At 45.5% G+C, this 20,709-nt stretch overlaps 2 protein-coding genes across 6 annotated transcripts in view; one reads left to right on the forward strand and one right to left on the reverse strand.

The window, feature by feature from the left end:
• LOC144496991 (class I histocompatibility antigen, F10 alpha chain-like) overlaps positions 1-20,709 on the forward strand; it is a 201,056-nt gene that overhangs the window by 19,307 nt on the left and 161,040 nt on the right. Inside the window, exons 6-7 of one of the 5 annotated variants that reach the window (XM_078217666.1) lie at positions 627-662; positions 1,003-1,982. The exons of 1 other annotated variant lie outside the window; for it this stretch is intronic. In XM_078217666.1, the coding sequence (XP_078073792.1) occupies positions 627-658 (32 nt within the window). In that variant the 3' untranslated portion in view covers positions 659-662; positions 1,003-1,982. Of the gene's footprint in view, positions 1-626; positions 1,984-20,709 lie in introns of those variants that run through there. 3 more of the 5 variants (XM_078217664.1, XM_078217667.1, XM_078217665.1) reach the window with 3 other exon arrangements.
• LOC144496996 (class I histocompatibility antigen, F10 alpha chain-like) lies at positions 7,976-20,238 on the reverse strand. Its single transcript, XM_078217671.1, has 6 exons — positions 19,654-20,238; positions 17,565-17,825; positions 11,083-11,358; positions 10,687-10,965; positions 8,497-8,598; positions 7,976-8,090 (listed from the first exon to the last, which is right to left on the reverse strand). The coding sequence occupies exons 1-6, from the start codon at positions 19,703-19,705 to the stop codon at positions 8,050-8,052; spliced, it is 1,011 nt and encodes a 336-aa protein (XP_078073797.1). The 5' UTR covers positions 19,706-20,238; the 3' UTR covers positions 7,976-8,049.

Below are 20,709 nucleotides of genomic sequence, written 5' to 3' on the forward strand. Positions count from 1 at the left end.
CCTTCCACTCCCTCACCTTCCACTCCCTCACCTTCCACTCCCTCACCTTCCACTCCCTCACCTTCCACTCCCTCACCTTCCACTCCCTCACCTTCCACTCCCTCACATTCCACGCTGGGGGACGGGGGAATTGAGGTGTGACGATCGGCCCGAGTGGGAGGGGGTGTAGAAAACGAGGGGCGGTGACCTGTTGGGGAGGGGCGGGGAATTGGGGAGGTGATCAGCCGGGTCTGGTGGGAATTTGGGGGCGGCGATCAGCCAGGGTGAGTGGAAACATGCAGCTACTGGCTGAGGTGGGGGAAGGAAATAGGGGCGACGTTTGGGGCCGCGATTGGTGTGCACATAATCCACTGGAAGATCAGAGTACATGCGCAATAGCACCCTCTAGCAGTCTGCAAATGGCTTCCCGGCGTGAATACAATCCCTCCACTCCCCCTACTGGTGAGAATCACACTTTGCCTCTTTCTTTTAAGTACTGCATGATTGCATCTCGGATCTTGTCCCAAAAAGTGTGCGATTCTTTCCCATTTTAACGCCCTTTCAGCGCTGAGAATTGTTTTGGTAGGATTGCCTCCATCATTTTTATATTTTATTCCATTTCTCACGTTCTGTTTTTATTTTCTCAGCTTCTGATCTCCCTGTTCCGGAACCTTCCTGATTGAGTAAGTGAAATTTAATTTATCTCCCATTGATATCACTCCCTCCTGACCCTGCCTCACCTTCCCAGACACTGTTAAAACCTGTCAGACTAATTTCACTCCCTCCTGACCCTGAACCGATTGTCTTGTTCCTGTCCTTTCCTTACCTCGTGGGTTTACTGGGCACCAGTACAGGACATTCCCAGAGCCTCACTGATGAATAACTGGATTGGTCTGTTCCAGTGTGAACATGGATATCATTGTCCATCCTTCCATATCACAGCAGACTCACACAATTACACATCATTGTTTACACTCAGCTCTTTGACTGAGATCTATTTTACCTGGGAATGTGTTGCCACAGATTGAACAGTGGATCCCGGATTCACCAGGTTGGGATCCTGATTCTTCAAGTGAGACTTTCTCGAGTAGATTTTCCGTCCAGTATCAGCAATGTGATGCCTCTCACAGTCGACAGGATCCTCAGGGCTGGTTTTCCCTCAAACTCTCTTATCTTCAGCAACTTGTTTGGTTCGAGTGATTAACCTGAACTCAGTAAATGTAATGAGGAAAGTCAGAGAGCAACATTTTATATTGATTGAAACTGGCTTATTTTGCACTTTATGTGATGTTATATTTCATCTGTTATAACTTTATAAATATTAGAGTTAAAATATATTTATGTAGGAATATCTTTATACTTTATATTATCGATGTTTCACTGTGATCCTGATAACTGTGGTTTGTAATCAATAAATAATTGTCAGTGTTTGACTTGCCTGAATTCTTCTTCACTGATTTCACAGGAAAGGTTGAATTCAATCACTCAGCAGCTTGTGACGATTGGAATGGGCAGTTGTTGAGGTTCAATCCAATGTGAACTGGCTGAGTTCAGACCAAATGTCATCATTCACTGTTTTCCATCAGCATTGATTGACTTGTTAACAGAAAAGAAGATGTCAGTGCGAGAGACAGAGGAGAGGAAGCCGTGTCCTAACTTTAGTGAATCAAACTTCAACACATTTCCCAGTGAGCTGGAGGTGAAGGCTCACCAGCTTCTCAGTAATGAGAAGTGTGGAGAAGCTGATAAAGGGAGTGTGTTGGGGTGGAAGGAGGTCACAGAGACTGGGAGAGCCAACAGCTCTGTCCCATGGTCCACAGAGCAATGTGGAAAGAAATTGAATCATTGAACACAATCTGACATTGTAGAATTCTTGTAATTTTATCATTTACATTTTAATTGAAGATTTAATGGGTTAAGGAGTGAGGATATTGTTGATCAGGGCTCAATGATGATAAGTGGGGGTAAAATTCAGTTGCCATTGGAGACAGACTGACTCAGTGTTTGTAAACATCTCTTATCCACACCCCACACAGTGAGGGGATGAAATTATTCCCAAACTACCAAACAAGGCTCCCCAAACCAACAAAGAAAGCAGAGTGATATTGATTTGCCATGTCTGTTTGGGGGTGATGAGTGATAATGTGTGGGAGTCTCCATTACCCAGGCTGGGGGGGCTAGAGTGGTATTTCTGAAGGATGGGAATGAGGATGGAGAGAGGGTCAGACAGCTGCTGGGAATCAGGAATACTTCACGGAATGCTGAGCAAGCAGATATTGGAGTGAGGAAAGGTGAGAGTCACCAGCTGAGTGTTTAAAGCTGCTCTGAGCACAGCAGCTTGTGTGATGTGAGAAATGAAGAGGAATCCTCAGTGTCAATGTGTTCTTCCGCCAACCTGCTGTCTTTGGACACAGCGGCTGGAGGTGGTGGCAACTCAGGGACAGCAGCCCAGGGGGTGGAAAGGAGACGTGGAGAAGACACTGAGCCCCGGCTCACAGAGGGAAGTGAGACACTGAGCTGGAGGGGGAGTGACATCCAGACCAACAGGAGGCTCAGCACCCTGGCTGGGAGGCAGCTGAACTGACACTGTCACTCCTGCCCCTACCTTGCCCCTTCAGGGTGTTAATGTGGGGAGTGTCCCGAGTCTGGGACAATATTCAGATCACCAGCTCTCCATTTCCAAGCCCCTCTTGGACACAAGATCAAGAGGGGCTTGGAGATGGAGAGTTGGTGATCTGAGTATTGTCCCAGACTCGGGACACTCCCCACATTAACATGAAGATGATGGTGTGGGGTGACTGGGAGGATGTGTGTGATCCAGCTGCAGCTGCTAACAAACCACGTTAGGGAACTGGAGCAGGAGCTGGATGACCTCCGGATCATTCGGGAGAATGAGGAGTTTACAGATGGTAGCTTCAGGGAGGCAGTTACGCCAAAGGCACAGAGTACAGGTAATTGGGTTACCGTCAAGCGAGGGAAAGGGCAGGCAGAGCAGGGTTCCCCTGTGGCCATTCCCCTCCACAACAGGTATACCGATTTGGATACTGTTGTGGGGGATGCCTTACCTGGGACAAGCTGCGGCAGCCGGATCTCTGGCACTGAGTCTGGTTCTCCAGCGCAGAAGGGAGGTGGAAGAAGAGCAGAGCGGTAGTGATAGGGGACTCGATAGTCAGAGGTACAGACAGGAGGTTCTGTGGTCGTGACAGAGACTCCCGGATGGTTTGTTGTCTCCCGGGTGCCAACGTCAGGGATGCCCAGCATTCTGAAGTGGGAGGGTGATCAGCCAGATGTCATGGTACACATCGGTACCAATGACGTAGGAAGGAAGAGTGAGGAGGTCCTGAAGAGTGAGTATAGAGAGCTTGGTAGGAAGTCAAAAAGCAGGACCCCGGGGGTAGTAATCTCAGGATTGCTACCTGTGCCACGTGCCAGTGAGGGCAGGAGTCGGATGCTTGGGTAGATGAGCACGTGCCTGAGGAACAGGTGTAGGGGGCAGGGTTTCAGATTCCTAGGTCATTGGGACCTCTTCTGGGGCAGGTGGGACCTGTACAAGAGAGACAGGTTACACCTGAACTACAAGGGGACCAATATACTTGCAGGGAGGTTTGCTCGTGTTATTGGGGAGGGTTTAAACTAGATTTGCAGGGGGATGGGAACCAGAGTGCCAGAGCAGATAGTGGAGCGGGGGTGAAAATAAATGATGTTAATAGTTCGTGCAAAATCACAAGTCGAAGGGTTGTGTGTGGTGGTAATAATCTTCTGAGGTGTGTCTATTTCAATTCCAGGAGTATTGTAGGGAAGGGAGACGAGCTGAGGGCGTGGATTGACACATGGAATTATGACATTATAACCATTAGTGAAACTTGGCTACAGGAGGGGCAGGACTGGCAGCTCAATGTTCCAGAGTTCTGATGTTTCAGACGTGATAGAGGCACAGGGATGAAGGTTGGGGGTGTGGCATTGCTAGTTAGGGAAAATGTTACAGCAGTGCTCAGGCAGGACAGATTAGAGGGCTTGTATACCGAGGCCATATGGGTGGAGCTGAGAAACAGGAAAGGTATGACCACATTAATGGGGGTGTATTATAGGCCACCCAATAGTCAGCGAGAATTGGAGGAGCAAATCTGCAGAGAGATAGCAGACAACTGCAGGAAACATAAAGTTGTGATAGTAGGGGATTTTAATTTTCCACATATAGATTGGGACTCCCATACTGTTAAAGGTCTAGACGGGTTAGAGTTTGTAAAATGTGTTCAGGAAAATTTTCTAAATCAATATATAGAGGTACCAACTAGAGAGGATGCAATATTAGATCTCCTATTAGGAAACGAGTTAGGACAAGTGACGGAAGTGTGTGTAGGGGAACACTTTGGTTCCAGTGATCATAACGCCATTAGTTTCAACTTGATCATAGATAAAGATAGATCTGGTCCTCGGGTTGAGGTTCTAAACTGGAAAAAGGCCAAATTTGAAGAAATGAGAAAGGATCTAAACAGCGTGAATTGGGACAGGCTGTTCTCTGGCAAGGATGTGAATGGTAAGTGGGAGGCCTTCAAAGGAGAAATTTTGAGAGTGCAGAGCTTGTATGTTCCTGTCAGGATTAAAGGCAAAGTGAATAAGAATAAGGAACCTTGGTTCTCGAGGGATGTTGGAACTCTGATAAAGAAGAAGAGAGAGATGTATGACATGTACAGGCAACAGGGAGCAAATAAGATGCTTGAGGAATATAAAAAGTGCAAGAAACTACTTAAGAAAGAAATCAGGATGGCTAAAAGAAGACAAGAGGTTGCTTTGGCAGACAAGGTGAAGGATAATCTTAAGAGCTTCTACAGGTATATTAAGAGCAAAAGGAGAGTAAGGGATAAAATTGGTCCTCTTGAAGATCAGAGTGGTCGGCTACGTATGGAACCAAAAGAAATGGGGGAGATATTAAATGGGTTTTTTGCATCCGTATTTACTAAGGAAACTGGCATGGAGTCTATGGAAATAAGGCAAACAAGTAGGGAGGTCATGGAACCTATACAGATTAAAGGGGAGGAGGTGCTTGCTGTCTTGAGGCAAATCAGAGTAGATAAATCCCCAGGACCGGACAGGGTATTCCCTCGGACCTTGAAGGAGACTAGTGTTGAAATTGCAGGGGCCCTGGCAGATATATTTAAAATGACGGTGTCCACGGGTGAGGTGCCGGATGATTGGAAGATAGCTCATGTTGTTCCGTTGTTTAAAAAAGCTCAAAAAGTAATGTGGGGAATTATAGGCCGGTAAGTTTGACATCAGTAGTAAGTAAATTATTGGAAGGAGTACTAAGAGATAGGATCTACAAATATTTGGATATACAGGGACTTATTAGGGAGAGTCAACATGGCTTTGTGCGTGGTAGGTCATGTTTAACCAATCTATTAGAGTTTTTCTAGGAGGTTACCAGGAAAGTGGATGAAGGGAAGGCAGTGGATGTTGTCTACATGGACTTCAGTAAGGCCTTTGACAAGGTCCCGCATGGGAGGTTAGTTAGGAAGGTTCAGTCGCTAGGTCTACATGGAGAGGTAGTAAATTGGATTAGACATTGGCTCAATGGAAGAAGCCAGAGAGTGGTTGTGGAGGATTGCTTCTCTGAGTGGAGTCCTGTGACTAGTGGTGTGCCACAGGGATCAGTGCTGGGTCCATTGTTGTTTGTCAACAAAATCAATGATCTGGATGATAATGTGGTAAATTGGATCAGCAAATTTGCTGATGATACAAAGATTGGAGGTGTAGTGGACAGTGAGGAAGGTTTTCAAAGCTTGCAGAGGGATTTGGACCAGCTAGAAAAATGGGCTGAAAAATGGCAGATGGAGTTTAATGCAGACAAGTGTGATGTATTGCACTTTGGAAGGACAAACCAAGGTAGAACATACAAGGTTGGACACTGAAGAGTGCAGTAGAACAGAGGGATCTGGGAATACAGGTACATAATTCCCTAAAAGTGGCGTTACAGGTAGATAGGGTCGTAAAGAGTGCTTTTGGTACATTGGCCTTTATAAATCAAAGTATTGAGTATAAGAGTTGGAATGTTATGGTGAGGTTGTATAAGACATTGGTGAGGCCGAATTTAGAATATTGTGTGCAGTTTTGGTCACCTAATTACAGGAAGGATATTAATAAGGTTGAAAGAGTGCAGAGAAGGTTTACAAGGATGTTGCCGGGACTTGAGAAACTGAATTACAGAGAAAGGTTAAATAGGTTAGGACTTTATTCCCTGGAGCGTAGAAGAATGAGGGGAGATTTGATAGAGGTGTATAAAATTATGATGGGTATAGATAGAGTGAATGCAAGCAGGCTTTTTCCACTGAGGCTCGGGGAGAAAAAAACTAGAGGACATGGGTTAAGGGTGAAGGGGGAAAAGTTTAAAGGGAATATTTGGGGGAGCTTCTTCACACAGAGAGTGGTGGGAGTGTGGAATGAGCTGCCAGATGAAGTGGTGAATGCGGGCTCACTTTTAAGATTTAAGAAAAACTTGGACAGATACATGGATGAGAGGGGTGTGGAGGGATATGGTCCAGGTGCAGGTCAGTGGGACGAGGCAGAAAAATGGTTCAGCACAGCCAAGAAGGGCCAAAAGGCCTGTTTCTGTTCTGTAATTTTCTATGGTTCTATAAAACTGGTCTGATCTGTAGGCTGGTGAGGAACCTCCAACAGTTCAAGTACTTGCTCCATGATCTTCAGGTGGATCACAGCAGCCCCCTGCTGACTCTGCTGGGAGAGGTGTTCATTACAGAACTGAGGAATGTACTGGTGTCTCAACGCGACAAACTCCTTGTCTCTGGAGCGGAGCAGACAGGAGGGGAGGGAGTTGAAGACAAGTGTTTCTCAGCAGCTGTCCCTTTGTACAAACAGCATTACTGATACATTAACTGGTACAAAGCAGACCTGTCCCAATCCTTATAGCCACATGGAGGATGCTGCAAGATCCCATAACCAGAGGCCAATACAAAGACATGAGTTATATAGAGCTGGGATGGCAGCAACACAAATAACCCCAATAGAAACACTCCTGCCAGCTCCAAGTACAGAAACAGTGCAGGCCCACGGGACAGCAGCTGGATCCCGAATGGATGCAGCTTCTGGTTAACAGCAGCCCAGTGACCAGTTACCAGCTGCTGGGCATGTGTCTGGCACTAGAGGGGGCAGGATGTGGGTACAGGGAAGATGTAGGGGGCATTAGGATGGCAGCTCCTGCAGAGTAAATGTCTTTATCGCCCCTCCCCCCGACTTTGTGACAGAAACTCTCAGGCACAGAGAGGGGGATTTTAGATGTTTCATTTGGAGGAAATGTTTGTGATCTCTTATTTAATGAGAATTCTATTTCGAAATTAGAAATTGTTTGTGTTCTGTTTGAGTTTGTTGTTGTATTTATGTTTGAGCTCAGAGACATTCTAAACAAATCAAATCATTTTATTCACAGGAACCATTTTAAGATGACGACAGTTTACAAAGTAGAAAAATAGCTCATTACCACAAATGTTATGAAATGTTTTAGACCAATTTGCTGAGGTTGACATTGTTCAGTAATAACTCTCCAAATCTATCAGCCCCCCCAGCTGCTCTCCAGCCTCCCTGACAACTGCAGTCGGCCTTTCCTCAGCTTCTCCCTGAGACCTGGCTCCAGGGACATCCATGTTGGGATCCTCCATTTCATCCATTTCCGGAACAATCTGCTGTGTGGGGTGAAGGGTCAGAGCTTCCTGTGGGGAAAGCTGTGCAATGTGTAACCAAACCCCACAATCCCCGACACTGTGACAGGAGAGTCTGGGTAAGTGACCCCTGACCTGTGCAGACACTGGGAACAGGAGTTCAACAACCTGATTGTCCTCTTCAGTACTCGACGTGTTAAAGTGTTTCGTATCTTCTCTGATACACTTTTAATGATTTTTTAAATCAGATCAAGATGTTAGAATCTTTTAAATCAAACCAGAGAACTTGACAAACGTCAGACACATTGAAGATTTTAAAAGTTACATTGAAAATGTTTCAGAAAGTGCTGAATGTCCATCGAATGTGAATGTATTTCATTCCCAACAATCTGTCCCTCAGTCACTTACTGGGAGCTGTTGTGAACGTCCCACTTGGCGAATCTGCAGAAGTAAAATAAATGTCAGTTAGAATGGGGAATAATCCATTCTCAGAGAGTGAGAACACAACAAGTGTGAGGGAATGGAGATTGTGTGAGAAATACTCATTCTCACACTCCCCTCCATCCTTACACTTTATGGAGATCCTGTAGATCTCTTCCATTCCATCCATATTCAGTAGATGAGGATGTGAGTGTGTGCGGTGGCTTTAATGATCAATATTACACCTGGTCTGGGCTGATCACACAAAGGAAGATCAGACAGGGAACAAGATGTGTTTATACGTGTGTATCTGTGTGTGGGAATTAAATCAGTTCATTCAACACAGTGTCCTGTACTCCCAGTACTGGAGATTCCCCACACTCACTCTGTCCCCTCAGTTCCACATTCCCCTCTCTCTGATTCTTACCTCTCCGTTGTCTTTTCCAAATGATTATTCCGATTATCCCAAATATAACAGTTAGTGCAGTGATCACTGCTCCGATTATAATTCCAAGATTAGATCCAGCTTCTGAAACACATTTGATTTGTTATGGTGGAATTAAAGTGATGGACACAAAATGGTTACCTGGCACACAAAATGGACTCTGGGAAGGGACATTAAGAGGCACTGGCTTTTGGCACAGACAGTTACACAAAAAGTTAAAACCTGCAGTATCTGAATTGCTGCAGGAAGCTGGTCAGAGCTTGAGGCACTTCAGATAAGAGCAGACCCAGAACAATGAGTCTGATAATAAGGTCAGCCACTGGTGGGGACATAAATACATAAATGTAACAAGATCAGCCACTAAATGTATAGATCGAAACCAGTCATTGATAGAGGACATAACTGCATAAATGTATCCATTCTACGTACAATGATATGTTAACTGTCCATGTCCGTACCTGTCTGCTTGTAACGATGTGTTAACTGTCCATGTCCGCATCTGTCTACTCAACTTGTAACGATGTGTTAACGGCTGATGTTCATACTGTCTATTGTCTAAAAGGTATAAAAATGATCAACTACCATTGTGTAGTTGAGAAGGTAGCTGCCAAGTACTGCGGAGTACCAGTGCTTTCTCCCAAAGCTTTGTCCAAAATAAAACTGTATTGTTGAAACCTCCAAGTCTGACTCCGAAGTGGTAAATTTCCCACAACAGAATATTATGAGGATTGACTCTCTGTTCCCAGATCCATTCCCAGTTCTCTGTTCATTGGGGACAATTGGAACTGAAGCTGCCCATTGGGAATTGATGGGATTGGTTGAAACGCTGGTTTTACACTCGCCCCATTTCACTCTCCAGTGAAGTGACGAAAGATTCCCATTGATGGTGGTGTCAAAGCCGTGTTATCCCAATCCCATGGGATACCTTCCCAGCCAGTTCAGTCCTAATTCTCCACAATGTCTGTGTGTCCTGTCCTTGTTCAATCCCCAGGGTTACATTGTACGGCCCAGGAGGCAGCATCACTGATGGTTTTCACATCAAACTTCAAAGGGATGAGGAATAAACTGATCGCTGGAAACTGGGCTGAGCTGAGAATGAGGAAAACCACAGATAAACAGAGCAAATGCTTCAAAAGAAGCACTTGGTCCAATCCAGCACCAGGAGTTAGTCCTAAACAACTACACTGACCCCACCATGGTCAACACATGGAATAAGTGAGAGAATCCAACTCAAAGAAACGACTTCACAAAATGTCCAGAGATTGAGGTCCAGACACTTAGACAAGTATCAGCTGGTCAAAGAGAGACAGGATGGATTGTGAAGGGAATCTCATGTCTGACCAATCTCAGTGAATGTGATGAGGAGCACAATAACATGGTGGATAAGGGAGTGTCGATGGACCTGCTCCAGATGGCCTTCCAGAAGGTCATCAATAATGTTCCACACAAGAGATTCTTGACAATAATCAGAGTGTTTGGAATTGGAGGGAATCTTTGACACGGGGTGAAAATTGGTTGGGAGGGAGGAGACAGGGAATGGGGAGAATGGGAATATGCTCCCATTGGCAGGATGCGATCAGTTGTATTCCCCAGGGATCTGTACTGGGACCTCATCTTTTCTCCATTCATATTAATGACTTGTATCAGAGTTTGGATTCAGCAGAATGATCACACTCAGAGGGTTCAGTTGTGAGCACAGGTTATATAAAGTTGACATGTATTTCCCTGTGTTTAACTGGGTGAAGGATGATGTGATCCAGATGTTTAAAATGATAAAGGGAGTCGATAGGGTCGGTACAGAGAACTACTTTCTCTGGTGGTGGAATCTGGGACAAGACAGCATCATTTTCAAATTAGACTGAGGACATTTAAGAAATCAGGAAGCAATTCCTCACAAAAAGGACAGAAAAGCTGGAACTCTTTCCACCAAAACGCTGTGGGTGCTGGGGGACAACTGATACTTTCCGGATTGAGATGGAGAGATTTTTATTGGGTCAGAGCAGCGAGAGATATGGAGCAATAGTGGGGAAATGGAGCAGAGGAACAGACCAGTCAGGATGTGAATGAATGGTGGAACACAATCAAGGGGCTGAATGGCTGGCTGTTGTTGCTAAATTTCACATGCACGTCCGCACACCACAGTAACCACAGAACAGTTCGACAGTTCCTTACCCGACTGATGGAGCTTGGGCTCTGCCAGGCTGCTGTGTTCAATTCGACAGGAGTATTGATCCTCATCCCCAGCATTTATTTCAATCTCTTTCTGGATCTGATGGGTCCCATCGTGGTTCGGTCGCACCCCCGAGGATAGTGTCTCAGACATTACCTCTCCATTCCTTAGCCAGTTCACCTCGATGTCTACAGGATAAAAGCCAGTAACCAGGCAGGAGAGAGTGAGCGACTTGTACTGACTATTGGGTTCACTTCTGGAGATGAAGACTTCAGGCTGAACTGTAATGGGAAAGGGTGAAACCACAAACAATAAACCCAGACTGAATGGAATGGGAGAATGGTTTGATAGATCAGTGAAGTTAGATCAGAACATGGGCTCAAAACTGAAATCAATACCTTTCCTTTTGAGATATTCCTTTCCAGCCTGGTAATATCTTTTTAAATTCTGGGCCCATTCTACTTCCAAACTCCATTTCCAAAACTTGTTCCAGGATTGATCCGAATCCCATTTCTCTTTAGTCTTCACTGCCATGTGATTGGATGCGACCCATCTCATTCTGTCTGGCTCTAAACTAATATAGTCCTTTCCATCAAATCCAAACCGCATCCGTCTCTTAATGGAGCCGTCTTCAGAGGCCTCGACAAACGTTATCCGTTGGAAAATATGGATTCCTGTCAGAGAGCAAATGATGGTCAATATTCAGTGAACTGGAGGATTGGAAATATTGGCTTCGTGAATCAATAAAGTGGAGAAATGATCTTGTGATAGAATTGTCAGCAAAACTGAAATCGCTGGAATAAAATAAGCAGCATCAGAATGTAAACAAACTTGCCGAATGGATAGGAAACAGAATGTCCAGGATTCTCCCAAAACAATTCAACCGTCGAATTTGCTTGAAACCTGGAGTAATTCACGCTTGTTTTTATAGCGGGAGTTTTAAAATGAATCTCCCACACTCTGTGCATTGCAGAAAGCACTAGCATGGTTCACACTGAAAAGCTGTGGGTGGGGCCTATTCCCGCTGGAGAGGCTGGCAGCATCGCACTGAGCGGGCCACTGCACATGCGCCAATCAGTCAGATTGGTGCATGCTCTGTCGCCCCTGTCTGCCGGCCTCCCAATTGCTGGCCAGATCGATCGCTGGCCAGGTCTGCAATCCCAGCAACGCCGGCCCTCCACTTCCCCACGGCCCGATCGCTGGTCCCCTGAACATTCGCACGCCATCCCCGACCCCACCCCCTGCTCTTCCAGCCCACCCTGATGTCCAGTACCCCCTTGATCCCACATCCCCTTGACAATTACCCCTCCCCACAGTGCCAACCACCCCCCCACCCCGCAGTGCCAACGCCCCCCCCATTTAAGGCAGCCCCACCACCCCCCTCCCCCAGCAGGCTGACCCCACACCCACCCCGATGGCCAGCCCTGATCGTTGGCCTCCCTCCCTCCCCCATGATCCCGACTAGTGGCATAGTGAACAGTGAAGAAGGTTATCTCCAATTGCAACGGGATCTTGATCAATTGGGCCAGTGGGCTGATGAATGGCAGATGGAGTTTAATTTAGACAAATGCGAGGTGATGCATTTTGGTAGATTGAACCAGGGCAGGACTTACTCAGTTAATGGTAGGGCGTTGGGGAGAGTTACAGAACAAAGAGATCTAGGGGTACATTTTCATAGCTCCTTGAAAGTGGAGTCACATGTGGACAGAGTGGTGAAGAAGGCATTCGGCATGCTTGGTTTCATCGGTCAGAACATTGAATACAGGAGGTGGGACGTCTTGTTAAAGTTGTACAAGACATTGGTAAGGCCACACTTGGAATAGTGTATGCAATTCTGGTCATCCTATTCTAGAAAGGATATTATTAAACCAAAATGAGTGCAGAAAAGATTTACTAGGATGCTCCTGGGACTTGATGGATTGAGTTATAAGGAGAGGCTGAATAGACTGGGACTTTTTTCTCTGGAGCATAGGAGGCTGAGGGGTGATCTTATAGAGGTCTATAAAATAATGAGGGGCACAGACAATGTAGATAGTCAATATCTTTTCCCAAAGGTAGGGAGTCTAAAACTAGAGGGCATAGGTTTAAGGTGAGAGGGGAGAGATACAAAAGTGCCCAGAGGGGCAATTTTTTCACACAGAGGGTGGTGAGTGTCTGGAACAAGCTGCCAGAGGTAGTAGTAGAGGAGGGTACAATTTTATCTTTTAAAAAGCATTTAGATAGTTACATGGGTACGATGGGTATAGAGGGATATGGACCAAATGCGGGCAATTGGGATTAGCTTCGTGGTTTTTAAAAAAATAAGGGCGGTATGGACAAGTTGGGCCGAAGGGCCTGTTTCCATGCTGTAAACCTCTATGACTCGATGACTCTAATTGTTACAGTGCAGAAGGAGGCCATTTGGCCCATTGTGCCTCATTGGCTCTCCAAACGAGCACCATGACAGTGCCATTCCCCTGCCTTTTCCCCGTATCCCAGCACATTGTTTCTGAATGCCCTCCTGAATGCCTCGATTGGATCTGCCTCCACCACGCTTCCAGGCAGTGTATTCCAGACCCCAACCACTCACTCTGTGAAAAAGATTTTTCTCATACCACAGTTGCTTCTTTTGCAAATAATTTTGAATCTGTGCCCTCTTGTTCTCGATTCTTTCACTCTGTGTCTCCGTGTCCAGACAGTGTAAAGAGCATCTCAGTGTTTACCCTGTTCCTCCAAAATGTTTCAATCTCTCATTCTTCCACACTCCGGAAAGTACAGACCCAAAACAGAAAATTCTGGAGTATCTCAGCAGGTCTGACAGCATCTGTGCAAACCCAGTTTACTCAGCATCTCACTGCCGGACAACCTTTTTAACCCCGGAACCAATCTTTACCGCCTCCAATTGAAGTTAATCTTTTCTGAGATATAGAGACCAAAACCTTACACGGTACCCCAGATGTGGTCTTCCCAAATCCCTGTAAAGGTTTAACATCTTCTTGTAATCCCTTTGCAATGAAGTCCAGAGTGATATTTGCCACCCCAATAGTCTGCTGCATCTGCAAGCTAACTTCCTGTGACACAAAATTAAAATCCTGCTGCTGCTGGAAATCTGAAATAAAAATAGGAAATGCCAGAGATACTCAGCAGGTCAGGCAGCATCTGTGGAGAGAGAGAAACACAGTTTAGATTCAGGTCCATCAGTTCCAAAATGAACTCTGTTTCTTCTCTGCACTGATGCTCCTGATCGGCTGGTGTTTCCAGCATTTTCTCTGCTTTTATTATTATTTCTGATTTCTGTCTTCTTTGTGGCAGTAATTGAGAGTAGGTGTTGATGTGTTGGGATCAGGGTGACTGCGAATCCTGAGACTGGGAGTGAAACAAACAAACACAATGCACACGCACACACACACACACATACTCTCTCTCACGCACACACACACACACACACATACTCTCTCTCTCTCTCTCTCTCACACACACACACACACACATACTCTCTCTCTCTCTCACACACACACACACACACACACATACTCTCTCTCTCACACACACACACACACATACTCTCTCCTTCTCTCACACACACACAAACTCACTCACTCTGTCCCTCTCCCTCACACAAACACACATTCTTCCTCTCCTACGCACACACTCTTACTCTGTCCCTTTCTCACACAATTTCACTCTCTCTCTTGTTCTCTCTCTTTCACACTCTTTCTCACTCACTCTCACACATACCCGCTGTACAAAGAACAAAGAAAATTACAGCACAGGAACAGGCCCTTTGGCCCTCCAAGCCTGCACCGACCATGCTGCCCGACTTAACTAAAACCCCCTACCCTTCCGGGGACCATAACCCTCTATTCCTATTCATGTATTTGTCAAGACGCACCTTAAAAGTCACTGCCATATCCGCTTCCACTACCTCTCCTGGCAACGAGTCTGGGCACCCACCATTCTCTGTGTAAAAAATCTGCCTTGTACATCTCCTTTAAACCTTGCCCCTCGCACCTTAAAGCTGTGCCCCCGAGTAATTGACTCTTCCAACCTGGGAAAAAGCTTCTGACTATCCACTCTGTCCATGCCTCTCATAATCTTGTAGACTTCTATCAGGTCTCCCCTCAACCTCCATCGCTCCAGTGAGAACAAACCAAGTTTCTCCCACCTCTCCTCATAGCTAATGCCTTCCATACCAGGCAACATCCTGGTAAATCTTTTCTGCACCCTCTCCAAAGTCTTCACATCCTTCTGGTAGTGTGGCAACCAGAATTGAACACTATATTCCAAGTGCGGCCTAACTAAGGTTCTATAAAGCTGCAACATGACTTGCCAATTTTTAAACTCAGTGCCCCGGCCGATGAAGGCAAGCATCCGTATGCCTTCTTGACTACCTTCTCCACCTGCATTGCCACTTTCAGTCACCTGTGTACCTGTACACCCAGATCCCTTTGCCTATCAATACTCTTAAGGGTTCTGCCACTTAGTGTATATTTCCTATCTGTATTAGGCCTTCCAAAATGCATCACCTCACATTTTTCCGGATTAAACTCCATCTGCCATCTCTCCGCCCAAGTCTCCAACCGATCTATATCCTGTTGTACGCTCTGATGGTCCTCATCGCTATCCGCAAAACCACCAATCTTTGTGTCGTTCGCAAACTTACTAATTAAACCAGTTACATTTTCCTCCAAATCATTTATATACATTACAAACAGCAAAGGTCCCAGCACTGATCCCTGAGGAACACCACTTGTCACGTTCCTCCATTCAGAAACGCACCCTTCCACTGCTACCCTCTGTCTTCTTTGACCGAGCCAGTTTTGTATCCAATTTGCCAGCTCACCTCTGATCCCATGCGACTTCACCAGTCTGCCATGAGGGACCTTGTCAAAGGCCTTACTGAAATCCATGTAGACAACATCCACTGCCCTACCCTCATCAATCATCTTCGTCACTTCCTCGAAAAACTCGATCAAGTTCGTGAGACACGACCTCCCCTTCACAAAACCATGTTGCCTCTCACTAATACGTCCAGTTATTTCCAAGTGGGAATAAATCCTGTTTCGAAGAATCCTCTCCAATAATTTCCCTACCACTGATGTAAGGCTCACCGGCCTGTAATTACCTGGATTATTCTTGCTACCCTTCTTACACAAAGGAACAACATTGGCTATTCTCCAATTCTCTGGGACCTCCCCTGAAGCCAGTGAGAATACGAAGATTTCTCTCAAGGCCCCAGCAATTTCCTCCCTTACCTCTCTCAGTATTCTGGGGTATATCCCATCAGGTCCTGGGGACTTGTCTACCTTAATGTTTCTCAAGAACCCCAATACCTCCTCCTTTTTGATCTCAACATGATTCAAACTATCTACACATCCTTTCCCAGACTCATCATCCACCAAGTCCTTCTCTTTGGTGAATACTGACGCAAAGTACTCATTTAATACCTCGTCCATTTCCTCTGGTTCCACACATAGATTCCCTCCCTTGTCCTTGTGTGGGCCAACCGTCTCCCTGGCTACCCTCTTGCTCTTTATATATGTATAAAAGCTGTAGTAAGTCTCTTCACCCTGATCACCCATTATGCTAATGGACAAAGCATAACTGTTCTAACACCACAGTTCTGACAAAGAGAGTGTCAGTTAAGTCAAACTAACACCAGCATCTCCAAAAACAAAAAGGATTCCCAACTCCAATTAGACCCCGAGATTCCAGCTTTGGGAATCCGCTGCCCGTGTCTAATATCAAGGAGTTATGTCACATGACCCCTGCACTCTGATGTGTGTTGGAACAGCTCTCTGGAACGTTCCTGTTTGAATTCCAATGTGAACAGAACTCCAGACAACAGCCTGTGCTGTTTACCCTCAGGCTGGTGGCAGCAGAGAGCCCTCAGACCCTCAGCAAACCCGCTGGAACCTCAGAACTCGTGCCTCCAAACTAACTCAGTCTCGGTGTCTTCTCTCCTTGTGGAAGTCTCACCCCGAAAAGACAAAGCATTCAACACTCAGGCAGCCTCTCCTCGAAAGGAACAATCCAGTTTTCTACTGATTCTGGACTCTGTTCCCATGTAAAACCCGGACCCATGTGTGTAAAAATAAACCAAACCTTTTATTTTCATCTTTTCATCAATTCATTAATAGGGGATAGGAATGTTTCCCAATTAAAGGGTTGGGGGAAATGTACCACCATTTATAAAGGGGGAAATCAGAATATAAAAAACACCTTTGTGTTTCTGGACAGGTCGAGATTGGGGAAATCAGGGCAGCGTAAACTGACCCCCTCTTGTCTGTGACAACATAATCACATTTCGACTCTGAGTTAGTGTGTCAGTGCAACTGGTTAATCATTCATTGTGTGAGCAGGAACATGGAACCCTCCTCCTCACACACACACACTCACACACACACACTCAGTAGTGTTAATATCTGTGGATTATTCTCCACACATTCTCCATCCTTGATAATCTCCACTCCTTTATCTCAGGGAGAGGTTTCTGACATTGTCCTTTCACACTGAGTCCTGGATTCACATTGTCTATTGTGTAATAGTGGAGAAGGCCAATCTCAGCCCCATATATATCAATATACATTGAGACACAGCAAGAAAACAGCAATGAGCCAACAAGCTGCCCTTTCCTGGATCATCTCAACCCTCTCACCATATTCTCAACTTCTTCATTCATAACCCCATCTTCCCACCTTCATCAATGTCAACACAACTTTGTACAGATCTCAATCAGAATAGGGAGAAGGAACAGAATCACTCTCCGTGTCTCCCTGATTCATGGTCCCACACACTGTACACCCCAGGGACATAGTCTGCAGTATAACTGTGGCTGGGTACCTGTCTGACACACATTAAACAGGACAGTCAGTGGGAGATTGGACATCAGTGATCTTACCGGATGTCTGGTTTGTGTTCTTCAGGATCGTATTCAGATTCTCCATTGCTTTGTCGGAACATGAGTTCACGAGATCTGTGAGATATTCCCAGAATTCCACGCGGAAAGAATCAGCCATGAACTGCAGCCTGGGAATGCTCCTTTGAATATTACTGTCGTGATAATTAACCTGAACACCATTGACCATCGCAACTTTAGTAACCTCAGGAAAATCTGTCATCCCAGACAGTGCTGTGATAATCACAGTCAGTGAGCTCGTCTCTGTGAAAAAAAAATTAAAGAGATAAGTTAATAAACATTGACGATCAGAGAGAAATATGAGGGAGACCCTCCTGACAGGGGAACATCTGGAGAGAGATACTGAGCAGAACCTCCAGACCAGCGAACATCTGGAGTGAGAAATTCAGGACAATCCGAGCGCCAGTCTGTTGTTTATCATCATAACCAGGAAACATGATGTGAGTGAATTGTGGATTGAAATGAAGAGAAACAGTAATATTTGGGAGGATGAAGTGTGAGACCATGGAGGGGACAGTCACTGTATGAACCGTCCCACTGTCAAACAGGGGGATGGATAATCCAGAGCAGGATCTCCACTGTCCTTCACTGAGCTTTTTAATCACCCTTTTATACATTTAAGTTTAAGTTTATTTATTGGTGTCACAAGTCGGCTCACATTAACACCACAGCCTGGGTTTTCAATTCATGCGTTAAAATGTGGTTCCTGAGATGAAGGCAAATCTTACTGTCTATTGCCTTTGCACAGTAAGGAACTTGAGACTCCGAAAGCTAGTGGCTTGTGCTACCAAATAAACTTGTTGGACTTTAACCTGGTGTTGTGAGACTTCTTACTGTGTTCACCCCAGTCCAACGCTGGCATCTCCACATATTGTCCTTGCGACAGTAAAATTTCCTTATTAGTCACAAGTAGGCTTACTTTAACACTTGATAGATTGAGTTATAAGGAGAGGCTGAATAGACTGGGACCTTTTTCTCTGGAGCGTAGGAGGCTGAGGGGTGATCTTATAGAGGTCTATAAAATAATGAGGGGCATAGACAAGGTAGATTGTAAATATCTTTTCCCAAAGGTAGGGGAGTCTAAAACTAGAGGGCAGAGGTTTAAGGTGAGAGGGGAGAGATACAAAAGTGTCCAGAGGGGCAATTTTTTCACACAGAGGGTGGTGAGTGTCTGGAACAAGCTGCCAGAGGTAGTAGTAGAGGCGGGTACAATTTTATCTTTTAAAAAGCATTTAGATAGTTACATGGGTACGATGGGTATAGAGGGATATGGGCCAAATGCGGGCAATTGGGATTAGTTTAGGGGTTTTCTTAAAAAAAATAAGGGTGGCATGGAGAAGTTGGGCTGAAGGGCCTGTTTCCATGTTGTAAACCTCTATGACTCTATAACATTGCAGTTAAGTTACTGTGAAAATCCTCCAGTCACCACACGCTGGCACCTGTTCGGATACAGAGGGGAATTTCACCGAACCTAACCAGCACGTCTTTCAGATTGTGGGAGAAAACTGGAGCATCCGATGGAAATCCACGCAGACACAGGGAGAACATGCAGACTCCGCAAAGGCAGTGACCCAAGTCGGGATTCGAACCTTGGTCCCTGGTGCTGTGAGGCAGCAGTGCTAACACTGTGCCGCCCCACATGCTCACTAGGTTGTTGGTGGTCTGAAATAACTTGCTCTATTCAACCATGAGGGCATCACAGCTGATCCTGGGGTGGGTGAAACACGGATTATCCTTCTCCTCTCCGTAGTGTTTCGAAGATTTTAGACCAGGAGTGATGAAGCTTTTTTGCTTCTCCCAATCGATGTGAAAATTAAAATTGTCCATTTGAAGCATTTTCCATTTGCTCCAAGCTTCTCTGCTCTGGGTGTTTGTACATCCTGCTGTCAGGAGAGCTGAACACCAATCCCATCAGAGTCTTCCACACTGTGCTGACTTCAATGGTGTCAAATATCAGGCTGGCTGTATAACAGCGTCTGAGCAAACATCACCCATTTCAAACTCTCACCAAAAGATTCAAATTCACCCCAGAGAGAGTGAGTGAGAATGGAAGAGTGAATTCTGTACTTACCGGGAGAGACCCAGGAAAAACACAGGGAGATGGAGAAAAGGATCAGCAACATTCTGGGAATCCACTGTCCCAATTCCAATCAGTGACTGGGAATTAAACACTCTGAGGAGGAAACAACTTTATAAACTGGGGGAAACATGAAAAAAACAAAACCTTTATCCAGGCTCCACTTTCTTGTCTGAGTCTAACTTTGCTCATTTCCTTATGAGGAAATGCAGAAGCAGAGGATGACTGATTGGTTAGTCTCAGAAAATTAACCAATTAAAGAGATAAACAGCCAGCCTGTCACTAGTTACCAGGAAGATCAAACTCAGACACGTTCAGATTCAGGCTGAAAAATCTAATCTTTATCCAGCGCCTTTCACAAAGTGAAACCTCCCCAAGGGCAGCTTTATAAAACAAAGATTGACCCAGAGTCACACACAGCTCAATGCACAAAAACTGCCTCCAAATTGCAGGGTTGAAGGAGTGTTTTAAAGAGAGGCTGCAGAGGGGTGTAGGGAGGGGATTACAGAGTGAAGGCCCACGCGACAGCAGCTGGATCTCGAATGGATGCAGCTTCTGGTTCCACAGAACTAGGATCCTGGGAGACTTGTCATCGGCTGGATGCCAGTTTCGAGTCCCCCTACAGGCTCCTGTTGATGCCACCTGGCATACTGACCAGTGACCAGTTACCAGCTGCTGGACATGTCTCTGGCACTGGAGGGGGCAGAACACGGGTACAGGGAAGATGCAGAGTGGTAGCTCTTGCAGAGTGAATGTTTTTATTTCCCCCCCACCCCCCTTTGTGACAGAGACCCTCAGGCACAGAGAGGGGGGATTTTAGATGTTTCATGTTTGTGATCTCTTATTTAATGAGAATTCTATTTATAAATTAGAAATTGTTTGTGTTCTGTTTGAGTTTGTTGTTGTATTTATGTTTGAGCTCAGAGTCATTCTAAATAAATCAAATCATTTTATTCACCGGAACCATTTTAAGATGACGACAGTTTACAAAGTAGAAAAATAGCGCATTACCACAAATGTGATGAAATGTTTTAGACCAATTTGCTGAGG

This window comes from Mustelus asterias, chromosome 8, assembly GCF_964213995.1.
Source record: "Mustelus asterias chromosome 8, sMusAst1.hap1.1, whole genome shotgun sequence".
Classification (NCBI taxonomy): domain Eukaryota; kingdom Metazoa; phylum Chordata; class Chondrichthyes; order Carcharhiniformes; family Triakidae; genus Mustelus; species Mustelus asterias.